The sequence below is a fragment of the Pseudopodoces humilis genome, chromosome 25 (assembly GCF_049639895.1).
Source record: "Pseudopodoces humilis isolate 2021_Gansu_Grassland_sample_001 chromosome 25, ASM4963989v1, whole genome shotgun sequence".
In the NCBI taxonomy this organism is placed as follows: Eukaryota; Metazoa; Chordata; class Aves; order Passeriformes; family Paridae; genus Pseudopodoces; species Pseudopodoces humilis.
Genome location: NC_142224.1, coordinates 4,300,660 through 4,320,341, shown reverse-complemented (window position 1 = coordinate 4,320,341; position 19,682 = coordinate 4,300,660). Strand labels below are relative to the sequence as shown.

The 19,682-nt window shown below is 51.2% G+C and overlaps 1 protein-coding gene across 3 annotated transcripts in view; it reads left to right on the top strand.

Moving 5' to 3' along the window:
- The window catches only part of GRIK4 (glutamate ionotropic receptor kainate type subunit 4), a 171,013-nt gene that overhangs the window by 135,931 nt on the left and 15,400 nt on the right, over positions 1–19,682 (top strand). For all 3 annotated transcript variants that reach the window (XM_014257316.2, XM_088066730.1, XM_088066731.1), the window contains 5 exons: positions 1,787–1,939; positions 2,873–2,977; positions 9,304–9,411; positions 10,285–10,488; positions 17,801–17,914. In XM_014257316.2, the coding sequence (XP_014112791.1) occupies positions 1,787–1,939; positions 2,873–2,977; positions 9,304–9,411; positions 10,285–10,488; positions 17,801–17,914 (684 nt within the window). The remainder of the gene's footprint in view (positions 1–1,786; positions 1,940–2,872; positions 2,978–9,303; positions 9,412–10,284; positions 10,489–17,800; positions 17,915–19,682) is intronic.

Sequence of the window (19,682 nt, the reverse complement as noted above, 5' to 3'; positions counted from 1 at the left end):
AAATGGGGGAAACTTTGGGGTTGCCAGGGTTGTGTTTGGTCTCATAACAGTTTCATTTGTCCATCTGATGTTAATATGGTTCCTGATTCAGGAAAGGAATTGCTAATTGGGTGTGACACCCTGGAACCAGAACGGGATTAAGTTCATAATTAAAATTAAGTGCATGGGAAGATCTTCATGGAACAGGGGCAGAGGAGAGGACAGGCTGGAGAAGCCCTGTCAGGGAAAGAATTTGTATTGAAGGGATAAAAGAAAGGATTGATCAGCTTCTTTAAGAATCTCTGGAAAAAGCTTTCCAGGAGGGGAAGGTTTAGGTCAGCCTCAGCAGGTTGGAGGAGTGAAAGGTCACTGGTGCTGTCAGAGCTGGTGTTTGGGGCTCTTATGGCATCGAGCTGCAATCCTGCCTTTTAATTTAGGATGACATGTAGGTTTTGAGGGTTTTGCGCTGCTTTTGAAGTGTCTGATCCCACACCAACGTGGTCAGTGAGGTCACACCACTGGTCTGAGTAAGATCAAGCAGGGTTAAGTCCAAATTAGCAACAGAGTGGAAGCCCAAGGTTTGCTGGGGTCATTGAGCTGGGTGAGATTGTCCCTGCAGGGTCAGCAGCAGTGAGTGAACCTGTCCAGGCTCTGGGAGGAGGAGAGGATGCAGAAGCCACTGCAGGGCTGGAAATCACAGCAGATATTAAGGTACCGAGGTGAGGAACAGTCCAGCAAGATATTTCTGTCCTGGCCCCTTCTGTGCAGGAGCATTTGCTGGGTATATTCAATACTGGAGGTGGATCAGTCCCTGGATGTTTTGTATGTTGGAGGAGGGAATGCCATTTCTTTTGAGATGGGCTTCTAGTTCCTCTCTTTGGCAAAGAAAGCGAGTTTGGATGGTCTTAGTGAATTTAAAGGCTTTTCCCAATAAATAAGGGTAAGGTGGGGAAAGCAGCCCCAGGCTGGAGACTGAACCAGGAGCTGGGATGGGAAGAGGATGCTCTTGGAAGTATCCATGAGGAAAATACAGCCCTGATAGTAATGAGCTACAACGGCTTAATTCCAGCAGAGTCAGGGGGTGACAGTAATTAAAAGTGAAATCTCAGTCGCAACAGTGAGCACAAGGGAGAAAATAGCTGATTGTCAACGAGCCCAAAGCCATGGAAACTGCTGTGCTCGGGTGAGAAATGAGGTTTGTGGTGGACAAAGAAACTGGGCAAAGGCAACAGAAGCCAAGGTGAGCAGGAGAGGGGATGAGCGCTGTCACTCTGGACATTCCTTCAGCTGTGCTGTTCCAGCAGGGAACTGGAGCTTGTAGCGAGGGATGGATGATCTCTGTGGGGGCTGAAAGGCAGGATTTGGCTGCTGGACAAGCCAAACCTCATTTCCCGTGGGTCTGCCTGTCAAAGAAGTGGTGGGAGAAGGCCGCCCATGGTGGCTGAAGCAGCACAGTCGAGTTTCCTTCTGTGGGAGCAGGCATCGAATCTCAGGAGCAATTTCCCCTGGAAATTCCTGCTTCTCTCAGGAGCATTCCCCCTGGCCAGCAGATTAATCAGAGCCACCAAAACACTGAAAAACATCCCTTGATTAGGAAAGGAAAACTGCAGAAACTGAGATAGAAAGGACCGGGAAGGAACAAGGACAAGCGGAGCGAGAGAGATGACAGTGATGGATGAAACAAGCCCGCACAAAGGGCATCCCAGCTGACCCCAGGCTGTGCATGGGACACTCTCCAGCTCCCAGCTGCAGCAGGAAGGTGAATTTCTGTGTTCCAAGCTGACTTTTCCCTGCCTTTCCCCCTCAGCTGTCCTCGGCTCTGCTGTTTGACGCCGTGTACGCCGTGGTGACGGCGGTGCAGGAGCTGAACCGCAGCCAGGAGATCGGCGTCAAGCCCCTGTCCTGCGGCTCAGCACAGATCTGGCAGCACGGCACCAGCCTCATGAACTACCTGAGAATGGTGAGAGGGGGCTGGGGGCTGCTCCTCGCTGCCAGCAGCAGGGCTGGCTTTGCCCCAGCTCTCTGAAGGCAGTGAAAAGAGAGATCTGAGGGTTTGGGTTGTCACCGGCCTTGGAACGACATGAAACTCTCCCCTTTTCAGGCTTTGCTGCAGAAAAGCTGGAATTCAATTTACTTTTTTTTTTTTTTATTATTTTTTTTAAAGTATGAACATTTCTAAGCTATTTGAGCTCTGACTTGAACTGATATGAGATCACACAGTACAATTGCTCAGAGCTCAGGGGCAAGATGCGAGCTCCCCTATGGGTTTGGGCTCCTTTGAACCCAAAATTGTCATTTCTGGAAGCAAACAAACCTAAATTTGGCACGAGAACACTCTGAAATTCCATCCTTGTGAAACTGTTGGAGTCTGTGGCTCCTCAGAGCTGAGGTGACCATGCAGCAGGAGCAGGTTTCTGAGTCTGTTTGGGTGTAAATGAGACAAGGAAATTTTGTGAGGTTTTTTTGTTTATAAGGGCTTTTCCCCCCCCCCCACCAAAGGAAAGCTCAGCTAAACCAGAGCATTGCACTTTGGCCCATTGTTTTAAATCTCACCTTTAGCCAGGGACAACAAAATCCTGCAGCTCCCCATAGCTCTGCTGCTCGGAGACCCAGTGGTCTCAGGATGGAGGGAGGCAGTGAGGGGATGTGGAGCTGCTTTTCCCAAAGCAAGGAAATCTGGGGAGTCCTGCACTTTGTGCTGCTGATTCCCTGCTCCTCTGCAAGTCCTTTCTCCTCTGTCCAGACTCCAGAAATAATGAGGATGGAGATAAGAGGGTTGCATTGCTGTTCCTGCTGGCAGTGTGGGGTGTGTGGGGCTGTCCCTCCTGTCTCTGGGGGGGTTCTGGGGTGGGGCAGCCTCGCTGGGCGCTGTAACTGAGTCTCTCCTGGACAGGTAGAATTGGAAGGTCTCACCGGCCACATCGAATTCAACAGCAAAGGCCAACGCTCCAACTACGCCCTGAAAATCCTGCAGCACACTCGTGCCGGCTTCAGGCAGGTGAGAGCAGCCAGGGGAGGGCTGGGAGCGTGTCCTGGGTGTCCCTGGCTCAGGGGGCTGCTCTGGGGACCAAAAGGGGCTGTGGACCCCCCTCGTTTGCACCGTGAGGTGCTCGGGGTGTCCCCTTAGCGCCGGCTGAGCCCCGGCTGGCAAACTCAGCGTGTTTGGCTTCAGCAGGATAATTTGGATTTGTTTTGATCTCTCAGGCCCTGGAGGGGTGATGGCAGAGCCCATCTCTGGCCTGTCACCACTGCTGATTCCGGGCAGGGAGGCTGTGCCAGGTGCAAGCTCACGCTCACGACCCCTTAGTTCTTCAGCTTGTGGCTGCATTTGCTTAAAATTATTTGGATGGGGGGAAAATGGGAGAATTTTCTATGAAATGGGAAAGAAAATGGGTACTGTGAACCTTTTCAAGCTGTTTCTGGGAAGGAAAGCAAATGGAGCAACCCCATGTGAGGGGCTCCCCATCACCTCTCCCCTGTGAGGAGAAGTTCAGGCTCATTTTGCTCTCTGTTTATGGCTCCTCTCTAACAGGTTTGCTCAGCTCACACTCATTTACTTTTTGTCTCGGTGCTCGTAGGTTCCTCACAGCTTTCTTCTGCCCACAGAATACCGAGCAGATTTCATTAAAATCATTAATTTGAGTGGTATTTCCTCATCTCACACTTTCTGCCCGAGCCATATTTTCTGGTTCGAGCTGAAGTTGAGGATATCAGACTGGCGAGATTACACGACACAAATCCAAGGAATTTGCTGGTAAATCCAAACCTTATATTCAGGAGAAAGAAAATAGAAGTCCCAGGAATAAAAGAGGGGTTTCATCTGTCTTGTTTCCCTGCTGACAGCTCCACTGCTGCCCTTTTCGCAGAGCTTGCCACTTGTAGATGCTGGCAGAGAACAAAAGCTATTGTATCCTACCCTCACCAGCAGAGCATTTTGGCACCAGGAACCCTCTCCTGGCCTGGCAGCAGTGAATTTCAGCCTTGGCAAGGATGTTACCTGCCAGTTCTTACCTGTCAAGTGACAGCTTGGCTTTGATGCTGCCTTTCTCTGAGCGAGCAGGGGGGATCGGGATGGCATTTTCCCCACAGAGATCTCTCACAGCATCAATGCCCTTTTAATCCTCTCCCAAACCCATCACCCTCTGAACAGAAGTGACAGATCCAAGCCCACCTGCATTAATAAGAGGGCAAATTCAGCTGGATTCAAGGAGGGAATGCTGCAAAGCTCCCTGTGGCAGCGCTGGTTTTGATGTGTGTGAATGTGGCAGGGACTTCACGTTAAACTCACGGCTCCTTTTGGAACAGAGCTGCTCCCAGAGCTCCACGGGGAGCTGTGACTGCAGCCTGATCTGCCCTGAGTCTAAAGTCTCATCTCTTCCCCACAAAGCTGGTGTGACAGGAGGAAACCTTTGCTGACCTGTTGTAACAGCTTGGTAAACGAGGAGTGTTGTGTCTGTGGGATGCCCAGGAAAGCTGCGCTGGGATGAAGCTTTCCAAACTCCACCAGGCTGCAGGGGGGGTGAAACACTTCCAGCCACAGGGAGAAAGTGCTGGAAGGACAGGGCAGTCCCTCAGGGATGGCTGCAAGCTGTCACAAACCCACCAGGAAAGGGTTGATTTCCAGGAAACTGCTCCTGTGACAGCTTTTCTGCCTTCTCTCCTTTTCTCAGGGAGCTTTCCTGATCCACAGCAGTGCCCAGAGGGGTGTCAGGGCCCCTCCCAGCCTAAAGGAGTTTGTTGAGATGTGTTTAACTTTATCCCCAGAGAGCTGAGACCCATCAGGCTCCTGCCCAACCTGCCTCCCCTCCACATTCCTGCAAGGGGAAGCCAAAGGCAGCTCTGCTGTGCCATAAATGGTTCTTTTCTTGTTGCCAGCCTGGCTTCTTTTAATGAAAAGGACTAAATAAATCATTAGAAATATTTTAATTAAAGGAACAGGGTAAAGAACAGACGTTCACATCCTGGAGACAATCTTGCTCCCAAGGGTTGTATTAACTGATTTGTTTGAAACACTTCCATTCCCTGCTTAGTTTTAACCAAGCTCATTTTAACTCTGCCCATTCCTCTCTTTCTCTCTTCCCCTCTCCTCCTCTCTCTCCTTCCACCCAGTGAAGCCACAGGGACTTCCAGCTCATCAGCTTTGATGGAGAGTTCACTGAATTTTGAGGCTGATCCAGCCAGCAAGCAAATTAGAGACACTTAGACTCTCTAACTTGCTGCTGCTTTTGGGCAAGGGGAAGCAGGGCTTTTTGACATCCAATTTTTAATACATTTATGTAACGCACCAAACACGTCTTTTCCTGATTTAGCTTAACCAGAGGAATTTTTTCCACAGCCATGTGAGAGCTGCTCTCTCTGCTCACAGGATGCTCCATAAAGCACAGGCTCATTAATGTTCTGGTGATCTATAGATCTGACAAGGGCTGGGTTTGGTAAATGTCATCTTTTTAATTTTTTTTTTTGTCATTCCCCCCTTTTCTTTGCCTCTGTAAAAAACACTGCAGCGTTCCAGCAGAGTGATTTGCTGTGAATCACCAGCTGAGGTTTGGGAACTTCACAGGGGAAGGGAATGAGGAGGGGCTGTGATTTAGGGAGGGGAAGCTGCAGACCCTGACCCCAGCTCTCCCCATCCTGAGTGAGGCCCATCAGTCTCCACTTAACCACGGGCCCTGCTGCTGTCCCGAGACAGAGCAAGTGCTGGGGCTGTTAATTGGGATGTTGATGAGATACAGATGAATTCCCCTCCAATAGCTCTGGGACCTTCCACATTCCCCACCACATCAAACCTTTTTAATTTAGCAGCAGCCAATCAGCCTCGGTGGGACCGGCTCCTCTTTATCTGCTGCCCCAGGAACAGCCCAGGGACAGGGTCTGCCAAGAGCTCGATGTCTTCTGCCCCCAGGGCCTGACAAACTCAGTGTGTGTCACTACAGCCCTGCCTGGCTGTGCCAAGTGTCCATGGTGTGGTCCAGAGGGGACATTTGGGGAGGAGGGGACATCTGGGGGATGCTGGCATCCTCAGGGGTGAGGGCTGTGTGTCTCATGGTTCTTTGGTTGAATAGTTGATGCTTTCAGTGCTAATTTCAGTGGAGGAACTTTTGCCCCAGGCAGCATCCTCAGAGGGATTTCCTTCATTTGTTTGTTTGATTCCCTTTTTTCTCTCCCCAATCACTCCCAGATTCCCTCTCCTTGGGGCACCTTGATTGCATTGTGCATTCCTTCCTTTTCCTGGGGACACAGGGAGGAGGAGATGATGGCTGCAAGCTGTAGGACAGCACTTGTAATCAGAGCCCAGAAGGTGCCTCTTGCTGGCTGATTGTTCCAAGATCTGAATTCGGGGCTGGCTTTACCTCAGTTTGAAGCTGGGAATGGGGATGGTGAATACCTGTGGTGCCTCTGGAGTTCTGAGGAGTCTTGCCCTGTCATCTCTGTGCCTATAGAAAAATAAGTGGAAGATTTCATTAAAATCATTACTTTGAGAGGTATTTCATCACCCCACACCATGAGGAGCCTCAAAACCTCTGTGCCCAGGGTGGAAGGAGTGAGCCAGGAATGTTCCACATGGGAATTTTCCACAGAGATGTAGAAAATTATTTTCTTTCTGTGCCACCAACCCAAATAACGCCATTTTCAGAGCAGCTAAATTGAGGCACCTCATCTGCCTGTGGGGATGGAGCAGTGGCATGAACAATAACACTTCCCTGCTCCTTCCAGGCTTTTTGGGCTGGTTTGTACTCTGAGGTTCACAGTTTGTGTTTGCAGGTGTGCCTCGAGATGCCTGCAGGCGTTTCAGGCAGGGCTGGATCTCAGGGATGTGCAGGGATGATGCCGAGGGGGTCACACATCCCTGAGGACATGGAGGGCACTTTCTCCACCCTGGGCTGTCACCAGGTCACATAATCCCTCTCACAAAGGTGTTGAGCTCCAGCTTGCACCCAGCTGGTTGTGCTGGCCTCCTTGCTCTTCTAGGACAGGTATCAGCTCCTGTGATCATTAGGAACCTCTCTCCTGGTTTGTCAGCCTGTTTATTTCTGGATGGTTTGTGTGTATTTATTTTTGTGCCAACGCCATCGCTCCAGCGCCAAAAACCTCTTTGCTCCAGACCTCCTCCACCTGGGGTATTTATACAGACCAATCACATCCACTGCTTAAAAACCCTGAGTCAGAAAAACCCTGAAGTCCTTGTCTAGAGCCTTAACAACAGGATGGTCTCATCCACGCCTGTGTGGAGAATTTGATTGTTTTCTAAAAAAACTTTGCAGATGGATATGTTTTCTGTTTTCCAGAGGCTCTTTATATGTAGATGGAGATGATTAAAATCACCTTGACATCCATCTTGCAGGAGAGGGGTGTGAGGGGCCAGGACAGCCTCTGGCACTGCAGAAACAGCAGCATGAGGAGCTCTGCCAGCCCGTGAGGGGCACAGGAGTGAGCTGGGGCCAGCCAGGATGGGAGAAATGCCCCAGCACGTGGGATTGTGTGGCCTTGGTGCTTTTAAAAGCAAGGTCAAACCCACAGCACCGTCAGGAGGAGAGGCAATTAGTCTCAGCACATGCCAGCAGGGGAGGGACAAATTGGAGAACAGCGAGGGCTGTTAAAATTAAAGTTAATCTGTCACTAATCTCTGGTTGAGAAATCTGGGAGGGAAGAAAAGTTAGGCAATATTTGTGAGTGATGGCTCACTCTGAGAGGATTGCTGTAGAGGGGCTGCTGTTTAGCAATCAGAGCAGAGGGGGGAATTCAGGAGGGATTCAGACCTGTGCAGGCCACTGAAAGCTGTGCTCCAAGGGCTCCCTGCCTGTGAAATACGTGAGAAATCTCCCAGTTTGTGGCTGTTGTTCCTGAGGTGAGCCCTGCACTAGGAATGCTCACATCCCCAGTGCTGCCAGAGCTCCAGGAGGGTTTGGACGATGCTCTCGGGCACAGGATGGGGTTGTTGGGGTGTCTGTGCAGGGCCAGGAGCTGGGCTTGGATGATTCTCAGTGCAAAGCTCTCCTGCTTGCCCTTCCCACTGCTCCTTGTGCCTGGGGATGAGGATCTGGGACCCTCACAGATTCCCACTGTCGGTCCCTTGGGCTGGATTTGCAGCAGAGGAAAGGACTTGGCCCTTTCCTCAGCACCCAGAGGGGTTCAGTGTGCGAGGGTGTCTGTGCTGGGCTCAGATCCAAGTCACCCCAAGTCCTTTGGTCACCCCTGAGGCCAAGCAGTGCCCAGAGCAGGCACAGAGTCAATCCCAGGGCTCCACAGCACTTCCCTCCTGCTCCCTGGACATAACAAGATTAACCTGTGCCAGACAGGAAAATCAATTGGTTCCTCCCACCCTGACAGTGTGGGAATTGCCTGCCTCAGTGCCAGTGTCACAGGAGGGAGCTGGGCATGGATTTGCTCTGGAAGGGCTCTGAAGACCCTCCTGCACCTTTGGGGTCACCCACTGCCCCTCAGGGCCACAGCAGCCCACTAGAGAGGTGTCGGAGGACACCAGCAGAGTGCTGGAACCTGATGGGACAGAGGAGAAAAAGGAGGAGAAGGGTTTCAGATGGAGCTGGCCTCCCTTAGCCCCCTCTGTATCCACAAGGAAAAGCAGAGGCTCTTTTAAGGAAAAAAAGAGAGCAAGAGTTTAATTTGCACGCTCTGAACGAGCTGTTGGAGGTGCTGATCTCCCTGCCCAGAGCTCTGAGGGAAGGAGATTAGGCTCTTGAAGTTAAAATTAGGTTTTGTGGAATATTCCTCCCCCCTGGCTGAAGGCAGCTGTGTCACAGCTGAATCACGATGTCCTCCCGAGTGCTGGGGGACAGGTTCCCACCATCCTCACTGGGAATTTGGGTTTGCTGCAGCCACACTGACGCTTGGATGGGTAAATTGGGCTGTTGGCGGAGCTGTTGGGTGTGATGAGCCTGAATCAAATGATTTGGAAGTGCTTAATTGTGGTGGTGAAGAGCTGGAAGAGGAGTCATGGAGCAGCACCACTGAGAAGGTGCCTTTGCCACCAAGGTGGAGGGCAGGCAGGCCACAGATAGGGGGTTTCTGGCTAAGATGGTGGCATTTGGTGGCATCTGGGGACAGCAGACAGGGCTGTGTGGCTCCCAGGGAGCTGCCCAGCTCTCAGGGACGACGCTGGGAAGGCAGCACGGGGCCAGGTTGGTGGCACTGCAGAGCAGGTGGGAGTGTGCACAGAGGGTTGATCTCTCTGCTGACCCGTTCTGGGGTGTGTTGTGAAGGTAATGGAGCATCCCTAAACAGGCCAGCCCCAGTGGTGTCACTCACCAGAGCCATATGGGCAGTGACTCGCCCTATAAACCCTTCTCGTGCTGTTTATCTCTGCAGATTGGCCACTGGCACGTCTCAGAAGGGCTCAGCATGGACAACAGGATCTTCTCCTCCAACATATCCGACAGCCTGTTCAACACCACGCTCATTGTCACCACCATCCTGGTAAGGGAGGGGGGCCACCTGCAGTGCCCAGCCCCCAGGGGTGGGCTCAGCTGGGATATTCCTCCCTGCTCCTGCCCCTCAGCCCTGCTGATCTCACAGGGGACGAGCAAATCTGGAATTACAGTGTGGGGGACGGTTGCTGGCAGTGTAATTGAGCTCAGGGCCATGGTGCATATGGAAATGGTATTTGGTGGGTTCAGAGAGTGCTGGGATGGGGCACGCTGCCAGTTCACATCCAGCTCGGAATGGGGCTCTCATTTGGTGTACAGCTGCTGAGTTGGAAGGGACAGCTGCCCCTTCTACCCATAAAATTATAAAAATTGACCAAGATGGGCACGATTTTGATGAAAACTTGGCATGTACAGGCACCACTGCCTGTGTTCAGCAGGTTCCCTTCCAGCTGCTGCCTGTCCAGTGATATTTTTTGCTCCCTCTTTAAAGACACCCAAACTCCTCACATCTCACAAAGTTTGTTGAAAAGGGGACAGACTGGAGAAGTGGCTCTGTGCTGGGAGAGGTTGAAGTCTGGATGTGCTGCCATGACTCACAGGAGTCACTGGGCTGCTCTCGCACTTCCCAGTTGGAAACAGCCCCCAGATCACCATCCCTTAAATAAATCTGCACAGCAGAGGCCAGGGAACACCAGTGTGGAGCCAGCTCTGAGAGCTCAGCACCCCGGAGCTCCCAAGCTTTCCTCATCAATTTCACCCAGCTTGAGAGGGATCCACTGGGCTGGGATGTGCTTTTTGCAGCTGGAACCAGATGTTTTTTTAAGGTTTCTCCCAAACCTGCCAGCCTGTGGCAGCGCCCAGCTCCGTGCTGGCGGGACACCTCGGCTAAGATGGGAATGACAGCTGCCCAGTTTCACTGCAGGAAAACCCTTACTTAATGCTGAAGTGGAACCACCAGGAGCTGGAAGGCAACGACCGCTACGAGGGATTCTGTGTGGACATGCTGAAGGAGCTGGCAGAGATCCTGCGCTTCAACTACAAAATCCACCTGGTTGGGGACGGCGTCTACGGAGTCCCCGAGGCCAACGGCACCTGGACAGGGATGGTCGGGGAGCTGATAGCTCGGGTAAGTGGATTAGCTGCTCTTTTTAACTCTGCTCTGCTGGGCTTTGGCCCTGCAAAGCCCTGCTGCTTCGTGGTGATGAGGATGGATGGGGTTTTAGTCCGTTTGAGAGGCTTGGAGCGGAGGATTTCCACTTAATGAGTTCTCCTGATGGAAAATGTGTTTCTTGGGGTGGCGTGACAGTGTGGGTAGAAGTCAGAGCAAGAACAGGGCTGTGGGATGCTCTCAGGGGTGCTCACTTTGTTGGAAAGGGAGTTTGGACTCTGGGATCCCATGTAAAAACTCATTACAGAATAGATTACTCTGGTTCCTAGTGGAAGGATTAACGAAAACTTGCAAGAGGAAAAGGCAGAGCTTGGTAGAAGCTGAAAAGATTTACAAAACTGCACTGGGATGGAAGCAAGTAAGAACCCCATTTCTGCCTAGAAAAGCTTTGGCAGATTCAGCTCAACTGCTTAACTCAGTGTTGCTTTTGGAGAAGAACATTTCCTATTTCCTTGAAGTGCACAGCTCGAGATCTTTTCACTGCTCTGCTCTGTGGAGCTGCTGCCCAGCAGCACAACTGAAAACTGAATTATTTTGCTGGGTTTGACAATAATTCTGTGTACACCTGGGCTCAGCCAGCCTGGACCCTCCTTCCTGCTCTTTGTTTTCCTTTGTGGTCCTTCCCAGGCTTCCTGAAGCTTAAATACAGCTCACAAAATGCTCTGAGATCCTCAGGAAAATAGGCTTAGCCACAGCTTACAGTGGGACTGATGCTATTTAAACCAATATTTCCTCACTGATTTCTGCCTTGTCATTACTGACGTGCCCATGAGAGCCCAGCTGGTGACAAATCCATCACATGGACTGGTGATAATCCCCCCACTTTGGGAGAGGAGACCCTGAGTCATTTGCCTTCTGCAGAGCAGAGGAGCAATGGTCCAAATCCATCCCCTGTGGCTCCAGGCAGGGATTTGAGGCTCTGGGCTCTTTCCTGCCTGGAAAATGAGCATCATTTCACTCTGTGGTTTATTAGGCATGGTGGAATTTGGTTGAAAGTTGGGCTCGGGGATTTTGGAGGTCTCTTTCATGATTCTGTGTTCTTTAGTGGGTCCATGATCTCTAGAAATGCGCACTGGTGCCTTCTGTTTCTTCCCCCATGGTGAAGGGTGATGCTCATCCCACTTCAGGAATTTCAACTGAGGGTTTGAGGTCAGCTGGGAGAACTCTTTGTCTGAAAGAGGGAGGGATTTGGGGTTTTCTGAGAGTCACAGACAGGGCACTGAACAGACTGGAGACTCCCCTGAGCTCTCCCTGTCTCCTGGGTCACCCTTCCCTGAGCAGTCGTTCCCAACGCCAGCTGAGATCCCACCTCCATCTGCTCTTTTAAAAGAGCTTCTGTGAGGCTGTTTGCAAATGCTCCAGGCTATTGGCATCGTTTTTATCCATCTTTGTGTCTCTGTGTGTGTACACACACACAATTACACTCCTGCAACATTCCTTTGGGGAGGCAAGAGGGAAGGAGCCGAGAGCAGCATCTGATCAAAGGAAGGGAACAGCCATCAAACTTTTGGCCTACTAACCTTGGCAGTGCCTCTTCATTAAATGGGACCTTCTGGAGGGTTGTTTTTCTCCAGTGATGAGTGTTTTAACTTCATCTTCACACAGAAACTGTTTGTTTCTTCTGCAGCTCGAGCCTTATTTAGGAGGATTTTTTTTTACTTCTGCTTCTGCAGGGCAGAGCTGTCAGAGCCTGTGAGGCTGGATCACAAATTGGGGAAGAGAAACAGCTTTGCCTCTTGTTCTCCCTGTATCCCTGTGAGTTTTTATAATGGTTTCAGCAAGTTTTTGATCAATCCCAGGGACTGGGCTCAGGTCAGCCAGGGCAGAACTGTGTGTGCTTGGTGTTGTGTTTATTCAGGGCTGCCTGGGATGTTGTTTCTTGAGGGCATTTCACTGCCCAAGGGGCTTCTCTCCATCCCTGACTCCCAAAGGGGATTTATCCTTGATTCTAGCCCCTTGTTCACCCATGTCCCATGGGATCCAGCAGATCTTGTGTTGGGTGCACATATTCCTCTTCCAGTGGATTTATCCCCTGAGCACTCTGCCCCTTTAGGAAAAAAAGGGGAATCAGTTGGGGCACAAACCTCTCACAAAAGTCCCAAATCCTTCCCAAAAATGAAAGCTCTGCTCTGTCCAGCACGGTATCATTGTAGGGAAATAATTCCCCCTTGATACTGATCAGCCATCAGAAAATAAGGTTTGATTCACACTCAATGTGCAGGACCAAAAGGTCACAGAATTATCCAGCTCCGTGCAGCGCCTGCCCTGTAATCCCTCTGTGGCACGAAATCTCCTCAGATCAACTCCAGGCTATTTGGGAGAAAATGTTTTGTTTTATTGCTTCTAAATTAACCAGCTATTGATTTATTCTTAAGTGCTGGGAATTCCATTACAGCTAATTGTGCACCCTGATATGATTGAGCAGGATGCTGTACAAACACAAATCTGTTGTTGACCCAAATTCACCCATACATTTCTTATTGACCTGCTCACAAAACAGGTTGGGAGGTAAGGAAGAGGGGGATTGGGATGGCTTGGGAATCCTGTACAGTTTGGGATCAGCCCATGGAGGTTTGGCTTGGGAGAAATCACTTGGAAAGATTCAGGATCACAGAATGGTGATTTAGTTTCAACCCCCTTTACACCTTCCACTATCCCAAGTTGCTCCAAGCCTCATCCAGCCTGGCCTTGGACACTGCCAGGGATGGGGCAGCCTCAGCATCTCTGGGAATTCCATCCCAGCTCCTCACCACCCTCACAGGGAGGAATTCCTTCCCAATATCTCTTTCAGTTTGAAGCCTCTCCCCCTTGTCCTGTTACTCCAGTTCCTGAAGAAGAATCCCTCAAGCCCATTCTGTAGTGAAAGATGTCACAAGTGCAGGAAAGCCTGGGCTAATTTGTCCCTCTGAGCATGCAGGGCAGGGAGATTGAGCACCCTGCTCATTCCTGGAGTGAGCAGGGCACTAAAGCCACTCTCCCTGTCAGCCTTCCTGGCTCTGGCACAGACAAACAAACAAGGGAGGACAGCAAATCTTCCCATCTCCTCCTTTCTGGCATCAGAGACTTAAAGGCCATTTGGGCTGGCAGAATTACATCCTGCTCCTTGCCTGCAGTGCAGAACTGGCTCAGAGTCCCTGATGGTGGCTGCTCTTCCCCTTCTCTCTCTCCCCAGCACATCCTTGAGCTGAAATGAATTCTCTGGCATGGCACAAACCAAGGGACGTATTCTCACAGCACCATGACAGCTTTAGCCTTGTCCCACCACGCCTGGCTTGAATCTGGCCAGGATCAGTGGTGATCAAAGCTCTTTTAAAAGTGAGGGACATGAAATTGTCCATCTTGTCTGGCCTCAGGAGCAGCAACAGCAACAACAGGAAACCCCTTAAAGCTTTGGGGTTTTCCTTGCTGGTGACCAGGCACTGCTTTCCCTTCAGCTGTTCCAAAGCTGGGGAATGGCAGGAAGGGGACAGGAGGGAGAAGACTGTCCAGAAGTGGCAGAGCCCTGCTCTCCACTCGCAGTGGGTGTTGGTGTGTGGAGAGCAGAGCTGTGTGTGGGTGAAGGGAGGCGGGGGGAGGGTGTCTGCAGGCTGTCGTGGTGGCAGCTGTGACCAGGGGGGCTCCAGGAGGGGCTGTGGGTGGCTGAGCAAACGAGGGGACGGGCAGAGGGGTCTGCAAAGCGCTGCTGGGGAATCAAACACAGGTGGGGAGGGTGCCGTGAGCTGGGCTCGCTGCTGGCCCTGTGTGCTCTGGGTCCCCATTGCTTCACCTCAGCTGGCTTTGGCACGGGCAGGGGGAGCACCTGGCACAGGATCTGTCCTCCCAGCCACAGAGAGGGGCCAGGTGAGCAGAGATGGGTGAGGGCAGACTCGAGGCTGACACCTGCACTGAGCCCTGCTCCCCCCACCCTGACAGGGGCTTGCAGGGAGAGCTGCAGCCTCCAGGGTTTCCAGGCTGTCACTTCTCATATGGCAGAACTCACCCTTGTCCTTAAAAACACCCCAAACCCCTGTTTGGAGCAACCCTTGGAATGCAGGAATAGGCATCTGAGCATCACGGGGCTGTGTGGAACAGCCAGGAGCCTCCAGAGATCATCCTGGGGCAGCCACCCAGTGCCAATGCTGCTCTGGTGGGTCCTGAAGCCTGAACAGCTATTTCACCTTTCTGGGAGGCTTTTTGTGCACAGGAACAGTGCAGAAAAAGGCTTTGGTGGCCCTGGCCATGCTGTCAGTGCTCCGTGGGCAGCGCTGGTGACAACGCCGCTGTCACAGGCACCCAGGGGATGTGGCATCCAAGAAGCTGCTCAAGCGAGGGACTCCTGGAAAAGATCCCATCCCTGTGGTCCCAGAGCTGTCCTGGCTGCTTCTCCAGGTGTTTGACACAGCCCCAGCCCCGAGCCTGGCTCCACTGGCACCTTGTCCCCTCGCTGTGTGCCCGCAGCCCGGCGGAGGGCAGGGGAGCGCGGTGGGGATGGAGCCGGGCTGTTCTCCCGGCTGATTTCTGCCTTGCCGTGCCGTGGGAGGCTTCTCTGGGATCCTCTCCGGGCTGGGGCTGACGTCAGGGCCCATTCATCACCATCAGCACCGAGCTGAGCCCTGTCAGAGCCCGTGGCGAGGGGGCGGATGCCGCCTCTGGACTGGCAGTCCCTGCAATTTGCTCCTGAAGGATGCTTAATTGTTGTTCCTCCTCGGGAGCCCGGCTCAGCCCCCGTGTTTAATGTCCTTTCCAGAGCCCTGATGCAAGCAGAGCCCACGGGAATGCCAGGTAGGGTGGCGGTGCTGGCAGCTTTTGTCTCGCACGCCAGCCCACCTGGGTTTCCTCTCACCTAGAGAGGCTCTGGCCTTGTCTGGGCGGTGTTTTGTCAAGAGAAGTGGCTGTCTTCACTCCCAAAAAGCTCTGGGTCTTTTTCTAAGCCCATTTCATGCCAACATTTATAGCTGCAACTGTGCTGTGCAGGATGAAAACCAACCCCTCTTCCCCCATCTTTTCCCTCTTGTTTTTCCCTCTCCCCTGAGCCCAGGTGTGGACAGAGTGTAGGGGCACAAGGCAAAATCCATTTCTCTTCCCCCAGGGCATCCCTTAGCCCATAAAATCCCAACACCTACCTGTGCTCAGGTGGGGGAGGATAGAACTCAGCTTTGCAGAGCTCCTCTGTGGCTCCACAGACCTCAGTGAATCACAAGAAGTTTTGTCAGGAATCAGAGTTGAAAGCATGAAATGGATGAAATTCAGGCAGAGAATTCTTTGCATGCCATTCCCAGATCAAAGTTTCCTGCTATCACAGATCAGCTCTTAACTTGCATGACTGAGCCTGCAGAGAGGAGAGAGAGAGAGCGAGGAGGAGCTGGAGCTCTGCTGCAGAAAGTTCTGCATCTCTGATGTGGGAAAAGCCCTGAAAAGTTAGCAGGGAATGAGCAGAGGGAAATAACTCTGATGGAATGGCAGAACCCTCTGGAGATGAGAGAAAGGAACTGGGCACAACATCTGAGTGCCTGGGGAAGGCTGTGCTGTGTCTCTGCTCTGTGGACAGAGGGAGGGGGATGGATTTGCACTATTTTGTGTAGAGAAGAGCATTTTAAGATGCTGCTGATGATTCAGCAGCACCAAGATGATCAGGGAACAATCAAGATGTTGTTTCTCCGCAGAGAATGGTCAGGACCCCAATGCTGGGCAAACCTGGGGATGCTGCTGCTCCTTTCATCAGCACCTTTATATTTACCCCTCTGCAAATTGCAAATTTCCTGAAAGCTTTGGCATGAAACCCTTTTGCCATGGCATTTTTACTTTCTGTTCTAGTCTGTGACTTTGCTGGTGGAATTGTGTTTAGTCTGGAGAACCGGGAGAAGAATTCCATTGTCAGACCAAGCTGTATCTTCACCAGAGGCTTTGCTGGGAGAGCTCTCCCTGGGACAATGACACCTAGAAACCTTTTAAGTAGAGACAAGAGAGGTTTAGGAGGCTTTATCCTCGTAGATAAAATTCTTCACATGCCAAGTTCCAGAGATGAGCTGATCCCGTTTTAGTAATCTGCCGGTGTTTACACAGGGCTCAGCTGCTCGCACACCACGTTGGGATTATTGGTGTCTTTTAAAAAGCCTGTGGGTAAATGTCTGGCTATGCAGAAATTCTCCTCAGCTCATAATTTATTCCAGCCTGAACCTCTTAGGAATATCTAAGAGCTGCTTGTAAACAATTGCAGAATTGTCTGCTGAGCGTGTCCAAGCATGGCCTGGGAAGTGTCACCTTCTCCATGAGCCCTTCCTGGGCTCGTGGTCACCTTCCCTTTCTTTTCCCCCTCCTGCTTCCAGCAGTGCTGCTCTTCCCTCTCACAGCTTTTCCCAGGACCTCTGTCAGCATCTGCACAGACCTTGTCAAATTTAGGGACAAAAAATGCAAACAGCTTTTCTTTCTCCCCTACCCATCTTCTCTTTTTCCACATGCATAATCATCTTCCTGCAAAGCAGAGAAACAAATGGATAAGGGAGTGGAGGTTTCATTTTCACAGAAGGCAATTACAGACATTAAAAGAGCTAAAGTAATAAAAATAATATTTAAAATTCAAATCCCTTATCTATATTACAAGGGTATTAACATGAGAAGAAGTTATTTTTATTTTTTTTCTCCCCCTAATCTCATTTGCTTTGCAAGTCAATCTGCAAACTTTAATGCCAGTCCTCTCAATTTTTTTTTTATTGTTATTTTTTATTTGGAAACTGATCTGCAGTTCTGGAAGTCTGAGTTTGGCAGGTTTGTGAACTCTGTGGCTCAGGGGTGAGGATGCTGCTCTGTCACCTGTGGCACTTGTTTGTACCAGCAGGGACAGCTGTGTTCAACAGGGAAGGGGAGGTTGTATTTTCTGTAGATTAATATAATATTTATTAGTTTATGGCTCCAGGTTTTAATGCATTAAATGAATAAAAACGGCAATTGGGCGGTGAGCACTTGGGGAAGTGAGCCAGGAAGGGAAGGAAAAATGGGGAAAGGGAAGGAAAAATGGGGAAAGGGAAGGAAAAATGGGGAAAGGGAATAAGAAATGAGGGGAATGCTCCAAAGCACTGGCTGGGCTGAACTTTGGGGTGAGTTTGGGCAGGGCTCGTGTGAAAGGCACCCAGGCACTGGGGATGTGGGGACCTGTGGATGCAAAACTCCTGCTGTTTCCACAGCGATGTCCCAGAAAGGTGGGACATCCCCCTGCAGGAGCAGGTGTCCTGTGTGGCCCCAGCTTTGGTTCCTGCCCAGGATTCTGATTTTCTCCATTATCCCTCCTCCCCAGAAAGCTGATCTGGCCGTGGCGGGGCTGACGATCACAGCGGAGCGCGAGAAGGTGATTGATTTCTCCAAGCCCTTCATGACTCTGGGAATTAGCATTCTCTACCGAGTTCACATGGTAAGAGCCTGGTTTTAGAGCCATTTATGTCCCTCCATTATTTGCACACAAACCTGCCTGGTTAGAGGAGAATAATGAACGACTCATAAAAATATTTTGGTTTCTTATTTAAACGCAAATGTGCTCGACCTTTATTTCCTGCTTTTCTCTCTGCTGTGTGTCAGGATTGGTGAATTCCATCCTGTTCAATCCCCTCAGCCCTTTGGCTTCTCTCCCCACTCCTCCCAGGGCACATGATGGGTTTTTTGGCATGGTGGGGGCTGCAGGACGGTTTTAGAGTGGCTTTAAGTGGCTTTAGTGAGGTGTGCTGAGGGCAGGCTTGGCTGAAGGGGTGCAGCAGCTTGGTTGGGTGGCCACAAATTGCACAAACTTGGCTTGGAGTCACCATCCAGTTGGATTTAGTGGTAAGACTGGCTGGGAGGCTGAGCTGGAATATCTGTGGATGCGCCTCGCTGGTGTTGGGGCCATTCCTGATCTCAGCTTTTCTCTCTTGCTGCCTTCTCCCACCTGAGAGTCGCATCAGGAAGGAATCCTGGATTGCTTTCTTTGCTGTGAGCCCCTGGAAATGCTCTACAGGCAGATCAGCCCTCTGCTTTCCTAACCCCTGGGGAAAATGTCCCTCCTGGGGTGCCTGGGGCAGGCAGGTGCCAGGCTGAGCTCCCAGCCCTGCCTCTCTGCTCTCAGCCCTCCTCATTTGCTCACCCTAAAGAGCAGCAGCCCCTGCAGCCCGAGGAAAGCTCCTTAATCTCAGGGGGTGCTCTCAGCACAGTTGTGGAACCACAGGATCCTGGAATAGTTTGGGTTGAAAGGACCTCAAAATTCATCCCATGCCACCCCTGCCATGGCCAGGGACACCTTCCCTATCCCAGGTTGCTCCAAGCCCTGTCCAGCCTGGCCTTGGACACTTGCAGGAGTGGGGCAAATTATTTTTTTGTGTCAGAACAGCTGGGAGTATTCCCAAGGGATTCGTGAGTGCAAGCATGGTGTTGTGCCTTTGCTTAGCCAAACTTGTCTTAAATTCCCATAAATCCTCTTTTATTTGCATCCTCCATTGTTTTACCTTCTCCCTGAAGCTCAGGAGAGGGCAGATTCCCCCCAGTTCCTCCCAAATTCCTGCTGTCACAGGAGGCAAGCTCCTTTCCCAGCCTCGTTCTTCCCAATCCGCATTTTGGAAACGCGCTCTGAGTGATGTGAGTGACAGTGCCTTGGTTTCTGTCAGCCCAACAATAGCAGCCAAAAGGAAAAAAAACCATTCAAGCTGCCTCTCCCAGCCCCCTCTCCACCCAGGAGGCTGTTAAGGATGCAGCGTTGGGGATGAACAGAAACAAATTCACGCATCTATCTCTGTGCTGAGTGGCTCCTGCCAAGAGCAAACAAGTAATTAAAATCTAGTTAAAATTCTGCTTCCTCTGGTACGTGCAGAATTTAGGATTGATGATTTAACTGATCACAAAAAATAAAACAAAAAAAAAATAAGGGGGTTGACTCTTCCAGCTCCTGGAAGTCAAATGGAATTGTCCCTTCCCCACCACAGCTGGGTTTTCACATCAGCTGCTGCCTTGTGGAGCCAGGACCTTCTTCTGCAAGTGTCTCCTAGGATTAAAATCAGATTTGGTGATTAAATACTGTGTTTTATTAGGAAGGAATTCTTCCCTGAGAGGGTGGGGAGGCCCTGGAATAGATTTCCTAGAGAAGCTGTGGCTGCCCCATCCCTGGACGCATCCAAGGCCAGGTTGGATGGAGCTCTGAGCAATCTGGGACAGGGAAA